Source organism: Gobius niger (genome assembly GCF_951799975.1).
Source record: "Gobius niger genome assembly, chromosome: 1".
Classification (NCBI taxonomy): domain Eukaryota; kingdom Metazoa; phylum Chordata; class Actinopteri; order Gobiiformes; family Gobiidae; genus Gobius; species Gobius niger.
In genome coordinates, this window is record NC_136852.1 from 59,891,274 (window position 1) to 59,900,252 (window position 8,979).

Genomic DNA, 8,979 nt, shown 5'->3' on the forward strand with positions numbered 1-8,979 from the left:
CCCTGGATACGCACTGATCAATGTCTAATTGTATAATAGACCTACTGATTGTACGCTGCTACTGGGGCGCAATCGTTTAGCTGTGTGATTTTGTTGCACCTAACAGGCCTGAATACCATTAATTGCTTGGGCACTTAAAGGTCGATGGCAGTTAAAGCACCGATCACTAACATGACTCGGTCATCCATCTGTATTCGTTTATTATTGTTACTTATTTTTGTTTCTTCATCAGGTTTACTGTCTTTGAGACGCTGGCTTTTGGGCCATGTAAGTCATGCGTCACATGGAATTCCCTAAAAAAGTGATAAAACCAAATTAACATTGAAATAAAGGTTTAATTTGCAATCGAAGTAGGATCAATTTATGTGTTTGCAAACAACGTCAATACAAATACAGAGATGTTATACAAAGAACAATTTAACCATGAAACGACAATAAATCAGAGGATGGAATAGCACAGCTTTAAATTCAATTGTAGCGCTTCGTTCATGCGCGTGATGGCGTGTGCCTGCACTTTGAGTTGCATAGAGGGGCGAGTGTATAACATGCGGAGGAGGGGGCTCACGTCTCTGACTTTCGTGAGGCTGCACTCTGATTGGCTCTTATTTGAGGAAGCGCAACACTCTTTGAACTAATAAGCGCCTCCCCGTCGCTCTAAAGGACATTATAATGCAACGGACCCCCTTTTTAACCACAAACCGAATTTTCCTTCATTTAGAGCATATATATTTTGTAAATTGCTTCAAAGTTGCAGTGTAGCTTTTGAAACGGTTCACCCTGGAGCGTTACGCTATGCTTTCTCATGCCGACCTCCTGGATGCTCGGCTCGGTGAGTTATCAGCTCTAAACACCGGCCCTAAACTCCACTGTAAGATTTCAACTTCTTGTTTCATATTTCAATTGATTGTTACTATTTGTTGTTAATGATGTTTGTGTCTAACTGCTATAGCTTTAGTGGGATTTTGTTTAGCAAATAAAGCTGATGATAAATATATGGTTTGCCTCTAACCAGCTTTTCCTTGAAAGCGTTTAAAGGGCGTGCGTTTCACTGTGCTGCTCTCCTTCTCAGGGATGAAGGATGCCGCAGAGCTGCTGGGACACAGAGAACCGCTCAAGTGTCGGCTGGGGGTGTCAGAGCCAGGCCACCCGGGAGACATGGTCCCTGGAACGGACGCTGTGGAAGGCACCACAATGCTCCCCAGCGAAGACATTGCCACGGTGGGCTCCAATTCGGGGAACCTGACTGTCAATGGAAAGGAGCAAGAAAAACAGGCGCCACCGCCGCAGAGCTCCAGCCAATCTGCCAGCCAACAGAAACAGAAGCGGCACCGGACTCGCTTCACCCCCGCACAGCTCAACGAGCTGGAGCGCAGCTTCGCCAAGACGCACTACCCTGATATTTTTATGCGCGAGGAGCTGGCTCTGCGCATCGGCCTTACTGAGTCCCGTGTCCAGGTAAGCCGCACATCATACTTATAATGCAATGCATTCATCTTTCATATGGTAGCAAACGAAGAAAAAAAATAAGACATGGTTTAGTTTGCAAATTATGAGGACTCACCCTAAAAAGGGAGCCTAAAAAATAAACAAAAAATCACACAAAACATACTCCCTGTATGTTTTGTGTGAAAAATGTAAAACTGCAATTATATGTGGCTTCATTTTTTATAAGAAAAATAATTCTCTTGCTCTTTTTATCAACTAATTTAAAGAACTTGTAAAATGTAGCGTCTAATAACTTAAATTCGAGGTATAGCAAAGTTATTTTCTTTAAATAAAACAAAGTAAATAAAAGCCCATATATCTGTCAGTGCGATTTTAAAATGAGTCAAATCATCTTTTCACAACATCAGGCTGCGGACTGAATGCGCCTAGTCTTGAATCTCTCATGAGCCGCTGATGTGACATTGATGCAAATGATTTCATTGAAAGCAATCAAAGCTACGCGACCATTAGTCACATTCACAAAAGCTGCTGTTGCTGGGATTGTGAAGAAAAGGGCAGTCAGTTTTAGAGGACTGGATGTTAGTAAACACTGAGCAGCTCGGAGTGCGCGTGAAGGACCGCGTGTATCCCGCTCTTGTTCTAAAAAAAAAAGCTCCATCAGCGACGTCTTAATAGGACTCCAGAATATATTGTACTTTTTTTTAATGGAATGAGAAATTGCATTTTCTTTCCATGGGTGTAATGGCTTTGCGACGTTTCACGGATGGCTGAACGAAATGAGAGCGAGATCTCACTTTTAATACAGGCACTGTTCACAGCCTCCCGTGCGCATTAATCACACTCGTCGTGAAATCTCTATAAAAGCTCGATGGCTGCGCGTGTTGGTATTTCTATTGAGCGTGCTCATGGTTTTATTGTACTACACATTAGTAGCCTATATACACGTTATTTTTTTGCGTATTTCAAATGACGGTGTTTTATAGCCTGTCGGAAACATTTGAATCACGAGGTTACACATTTACAAACACGAGCATACCAAATTGAAATGATCTGTGCGTATGCTTAATATTTAGACTCGAAATGTAACAATAATTTGTTCCTGTGAATATCAGTTGACGTAGGACGTGAACGTTCAACTTGTGTTTGTTTTGCAGGTGTGGTTTCAGAACAGACGTGCGAAGTGGAAGAAGCGGAAGAAGACTACCAATGTGTTCCGCGCGCCAGGCACGTTGTTACCTACACCAGGCTTGCCCCAGTTTTCAGCTGCCGCAATGGAGAACAGCTTGTGCTCGTTCCACGCAAATGACTCCCGTTGGGCAACGGGCATGCCGGGCGTATCCCAGCTGCAGTTGCCGCCAGCACTGGGCCGTCAACCCTCCATGGCACAGTCTCTGTCCCAGTGCAGCTTAGGCCCTGGCCCTCCACCTAATATGGGCCTGTCCAACGGTCTATCCTCAAACGGCTCAGGCTTGCAGTCCCATCTCTATCAGTCACATTTCCCTGGCATGTCGGCGTCTCTTTCTGGCCCCACAAACGTCTCGGGATCACCACAGCTGTGCAGCTCCCCGGACAGTGACATGTGGAGAGGGACGAGCATCGCGTCATTGCGGCGCAAAGCACTGGAGCACACAGTATCTATGAGCTTTACTTAGTGACTCCTTAAGTCTCCATGACCCGGTTCTCTTCTGCTTCTGGACGTTCATGAGAGAGAACACGGCCTAAAACCATCAAAACTGACGCACGGACTGAAGCAGCTGTGGTTTGGGGCTCTTAATCTTGTAATTCAAATGGATTTTAACAATTACTGATGATGAATACTATTGTAATGACATAGACTATAGGCCGTTTTTGCGAAGAGCCAAACAGTCGTTGTATTTACGTTTTTGGTGCGTCATGACGCACACAAGTTGTTGTGTTCAGGTGAAGTTGTGTTATGTCAAACGGTTTCTTATGATGGTGACTGTAGGTTACATACTGCACACGCTCCACCAGCCGTGCACGTGAAATGTATGCTCTGGTTATTTGGACGAAGTCAGCCGAGGGGCGCGTCTCAAGAATGAAAAAAATAAATTGAGCAATGAGCGTCCGTGGCCTGCGGTATGTGCGGATGTTGTGTGTACATAAGACATTCTGACTGTGTTCCTCTGGTCTTTTTGTGACATGTTTAACTTATTGTATGTGCTATTATTGAGACATTTCCTAAATGTTTGTTCTCATATCAAAATGCACCACTGACGGGTTTGTACAAATTTAAAATGGCAAACAATAAAAGTAATTTTCAAGATTGTCAAATCGAGAATGATTTTTCTGCACGTTTGTGACAGCTTGATGGTAAACTCTGTCGAGCTTAGTTCCCAGTTTTATTAAAGACCAAACTGAGCCAACACCAATTGCCTGACCAGCGCACGGCCCTCCTCACTCCACGAGAGGCGTGCTTTAAATTCACATAACAGGGGTCATCGTGTCTCACCTTTATCAACACACAATATGCATTTGGAGAGTTTTATTATTTTCATATTGGTTGTCCTGAATGTCAAAAATAAGGGCTGGCATTACAACAATGTAAAGACAAGGACTATATTAAAAAAAGTCAATAACTTAAAATGAATCCTCTATAGGCCCGAACTTTCATCATAGCCAACAACTGTCTCGTCAAAATACAATAATTAGTGAGATCTTGATGGTTGTTCTTGTTTCCATTGTGTGTAAGCTGCACCATTTTTTGACCTCTTGCACAGACCAATTGTAGAAATAAACATGCTCAATTGGAAATAGATTTGAACGTATATTTTATAGCATTCTCAACTACGCAAAAACTATGGTTGGTGTATTGGCCAAAATCCCGTTCAAAGCGCAGCCTTACAATTTTCCATTATGAAAGTGAGCGTCCCTCGCTGTCTGTGTCAAAGATTATAAGTGTCAACTTGAGGCTGAAATCACAGCAGCTCGGATTAATCAGCGTGTTAACCTCATCTCGTTGTCAGCGCGAGGCCAATTTATGGTCACGCAATGGTAATTGATGAGATACGGCTTAGAGCAAGCAGCTCGGCTGCCTGTAAACTTATAATTAGACTTTCTGTAACAAAGCAGCGGGTTAAACAAAGAATTAATCACAATTAACAAAAGTGTATTACTTTTCTCATATTAAACAGTCGGCTCCCACCTTTATTAGCAGAAAATGTTTGCAGTAATTTACTGAATTATTGAAAATACCAGCCTAAGTCGAGACCCAGGAATAATTCATTTATTCCTCACAGTTTTCTCAGCCTTTACGAGCCCCGTGTTTCTGTTGTACCCAATTAGCCAGAGAGAATGCAATTGCAAAACAGAAAATCTATTTCTGATAAGTTTCTGGCTACAGATGCACAGGGTCAGTCGCATAGTTAATGATCACGCGCCAAAAGCCACATACATTATTTTTTATAAACAAAATGAGAAATCACATGTGAAAGTTATTGCTGAATACGACGATAGTTATTTAGCTTGTAGGTCGTATAAAAAGTTGTATTATTATTATTTATTTATTATTATTATTATTACTATGATTATTATGATTATTATGATTATTATGAAAATGTTTAACCTGTAGGCCTAGCTAATGGAGATTTTGATGAAAGTAATGCTGATTTTGTGACATCTCAGAGAATCCATAAACATTAACGGAGAGTTTAAAACAATTTGGCCAATAAGCGCGCTCGTGACAGTCTTGTATAGGCCTACTGCAGTGCAGCCTATACCTCACCTGTCTCTGTAAGTCGTTTTACCCACCACATTCTGCCCAGTGCTGCTGACTGTGTCCTGGGCTGCAGTAACAGATGTGAAATCACATTACCCAAACGCTGCAATTAGTTTCACTCGCTTGTGGGTTAATGAGTTTGTGGAAATGTGCGACCCATTCCTCATTAGGTAATTTCTCATGCACTGACGAGAGAAGGAAAGAGACACATGGATGGAAAACTCTGTAGTTCTTTCTACAGTCAAATGCATGCGTCCATATGTAAGGGGTGCACCTGGACAATTTGGCCATGCAGTAGAAGGCTTGCAGAACATGTACCTGAAGTAAACGTGAAATTCCAACACTCAGCCCTGTTTAGATGGTGCGATGTTGTCAGTCATTAGTGAGGCTTGTGCTTCAGTGTTGTCTGTGAGGCCAGTGAATAAGGCCCAGGGCAGACCTCTGTCAAGACACAGTGGGGAAGTACAAAGGAACCAATTAGCAATCAATTAGCGACATGTTTGTGTCCTGCACCCTTTACGAGCGGGGACTTGAGAGCAGGTTACCACTGAGCATGTCCCATTGAACACACCAGCTGCTAACCCCACACATGCTTGTCTCTGAATCAGGGTAGCCCTGTGATACTGTACTTTCAACCGGATATATGTAACATTCCTGCTTGAAATGTGGGGGAGAAATGATGATTTAGTTTATTTTGAAGAAATTAGAAAGAGGACCTGTTTTTGTTGCTACACAAACACAATGGATGTTTTTGATTAGGCTCAGGCCACCCTGACAAGAAAAGTCTAATAACTTCAAGCACGTTTAATACATTTGAAAACCTAAACAAATATGTGATTGAACACAATGTATGACAACACCAGGCAACATTAGCATTCAATGGATTCTTATTTTATTATTTTGTGGCATATTTCATGTTCTGATTAAGCATTTTAACATGATGTGGGTATTTCTATAATACAGTCTGTGTTTGTATAACGTTTTATTTATGATATGGAGGGTAGTGCATATCAAATCAACAATAGGCACTTGGGCTAATTTATAGTTTGGTTTGATTCTGCTCTTTCTGCTCTGTTATATGACAAAATGTATTGCCATCCATTCTCTTAAAAGGTATCAAATAAGCAAATATCTTGCTGATGCTTAAAACAGTGTAACGTGTGATACCAGTGGTCAGCTCTTATAACCATATAAGTGATTCCAGCACAACGTTTTGTTTGTTTGTGTTCCTTTTCCGCAATAGTTGAGTAAAGAAAGTGTATTTGGAGCACACACACTACAACACTGAAAGATTGAAAGAAAGCACAAGCACAGTGACATCTGGAGGAGAAGTACCAAGAGAAGCCAGCGATGCCTCTCATGATAACAAGTCTGCATCTCAACCAGCTCCATCCATCATCATCAGGACCAACATCTGCTCTGAGCCTCTGCCCCCTTAAATCTCTCCCTAGCCCACCTGCACCCCACACCCCCTCGCTCTCCCTCTTCTGCACTTCTGTACCCTCCTTTTCCTTCCATTCTTCCTATAGCACTCCTTCTCACCCACATCCCCGCGCAACAATCCCTGACTCACATCCAAAGTAGCTCCATTACAATCAGTGGCATGTGTGTGTGTGCGTAGATTTGTTTTGCTTGCAACCATCCTTAAAATCAATATTTAATGATGATGTTATCAGTGCTTTTATGTGTAATTTAGCCCAAGTGTCAGTATGAATGAGACACTGTCAGCTTTATGGCGTCGAACATTTATTTTCTGTTAATGGCTGCTCCTGCTGCTACACAAAGCGAAGCCCAGTGGAAGTTTGATGGATCTGTCTATTTGATCTGCTCATGCATGCATACACAGCCATGCTGGAATAGACTGCATATTCCCATATTTCATCAAGTATAAACTTTTAGATAGGATTGTACAGCATGTGATGGAGACTTTAGAGTAGCTTTATTAGTGTTGATGCAAACAACAAACAAACAAATGGACAAACAACTTGCTTACACATATCATTTTCAGAAGTACTTTAGCTATTTCAGGTGACACTAGGGTCACTTTTTTTTTTAACTTTCTTTTTATTGTTTTTAAGTTTTGAACAATACAAACATGGGACACTTGGGATATTAAAGTAAAACTTTACCGACAAAATGGTTTTAACAATGTGAAGTTGAAGTGAAAATTGTCCATTTCTCCCATTTTTCTTGACACTGTTCTTCTTGAGTCCTCAGTCTATGGGTCAAAATCTCCATCTCCAAAATTCCTTTCACAATTTGTAGCCAGTCTTTACTTGTTGGTGGTTCCATTCTGTACCATTTTTTGGTAATAGCCTTTTTACAAGCTACTAACAGTATTTTCAGTAAATATTTATCTTTTTTTTTTCCACATTACCCTCCATAAAATAACCAAAATATAACAGCAAACATGTTTTAGGGATTATATAGCCCAATATCTTCACAATTGTTGAATATACATCTTCCCAAAATGATATGAGTTTTGGACATAACCAGAAAATGTGTGCATGATTTACATTGACCTCTCCACATTCTCTCCAACAAGGTTGAACCCTGGATACATATTTGGCTGTAATTTTAGAAGTGATAAAAAATCTAATTATATTTTTCCAGCAATGTTCCCTCCAAATTCTCGAAGAGGTAGTTGATTGTTGTATTCTCCAGATATATATCCATTGCTCTTCTGAGACAGCAAATCCTAGTTCTTTTTCCCATTTCTCTTTTATGTCCAAAGTGTTACAAGCCCTTCTCCCCAGCAAGTGCTTGTAAATAGAAGATATAGTTCTATATTTTTTAGAATGGTATATTCCGACAATCATTTTAATAAGATCATTATTATTGTGTTCGACAATGTGTTTTATTTTCTTACCATAAAAGTCCCTTAATTGTAGGTACCTGAAGTGGTCTTGATTTGTTAAGGCATACTCCTGCTTTAATTCTTGAAAACTTTTAAAGTAGCCATCCTTAATCAATACGCACCAAGCTGTTATCCCTTTGTTAACCCATTGTTTAAATATCAGATCCTGAGTATCTGGAGTTAATTTTTTATTATAAGCAGGCCACTGAAGTATAGGGAGTTCTTTTTCGAGTATGTATTTCCGTATTACACTTAGCCACATTCGTAACGTAAAACGGGTCACTGTATCTACTTGGTTAAGCATATTCTTTATTGTATCAGTATCTGCAATAATACTTCATCTGTAATTTTCAACCTTTTTAATATCAATTAGAGATAATTTCATTAAGGCAATAGTGATGTATTGAAGTGAGGTGTTCTTGCACCAAGTTTAGAAAGAATTCAGTCCACTTTATACCTGCTTTAACTCCTTTTAAGTTTGATCTGGATTTAAGTTTAAGTTTTAGGCCTGGTGGTATTTGGAAGGTCAAATGTTTTGCTTGGAGGTAGTTAAGCTTGAAAAGAGAGAATCATTGTTTTGGAGTAGACAAACCACTGTTGGTTTATGTTTCAGTCATTTTACAATATTCAGTATTGGTTCAGTATTGGATATTTGGAATCAATACCCAATATCGTGTTTTTCATTATTGGCTTCAATATCCGATACCAGTATTGGATCGGTGCATCAAACATAATTGAATAAATACATACATTTTTAGAAATGGAAAATTGTTGCTGAAGTGGTGATACTGAATGGCCTTGAAAGATTGTGAGAGTGACTGTGTGCATGAAAAATAATGTGTCAAAAACCTAAATTCTTGAGTTGTAATTTTCTGCCTTGTGCACAGTGACATGTTTGGATGGGACGGCAGATTAATCTTAATTGTATATGTGAATATCC

At 40.2% G+C, this 8,979-nt stretch overlaps 1 protein-coding gene across 2 annotated transcripts; it reads left to right on the plus strand.

Moving 5' to 3' along the window:
- The first annotated feature begins 687 nt into the window (after positions 1-687).
- Positions 688-3,960, plus strand: LOC306967992 (homeobox protein orthopedia B-like). Of its 2 annotated transcripts, none has more exons than XM_079563219.1 (3): positions 688-868; positions 1,070-1,455; positions 2,601-3,959. In XM_079563219.1, exons 1-3 carry the CDS (start codon positions 793-795, stop codon positions 3,096-3,098), a joined length of 960 nt encoding a protein of 319 aa, XP_079419345.1. In that variant the 5' UTR covers positions 688-792; the 3' UTR covers positions 3,099-3,959. The 2 variants fall into 2 exon arrangements, with proteins under 2 accessions (XP_079419345.1, XP_079419346.1); XM_079563220.1 differs by having other exon boundaries at positions 709-829; positions 2,601-3,960.
- Positions 3,961-8,979: the final 5,019 nt, after the last annotated feature.

Bases quoted from the DNA above. Each gene is read 5' to 3' on its own strand.
- LOC306967992 (XM_079563219.1), top strand. From the start codon at position 793: ATGCTTTCTCATGCCGACCTCCTGGATGCTCGGCTCGGTGAGTTATCA. The intron at 869-1,069 runs GTAAGATTTCAA...TCTCCTTCTCAG, and splicing joins CACCGGCCCTAAACTCCACT to GGATGAAGGATGCCGCAGAG. The intron at 1,456-2,600 runs GTAAGCCGCACA...TTTGTTTTGCAG, and splicing joins TTACTGAGTCCCGTGTCCAG to GTGTGGTTTCAGAACAGACG.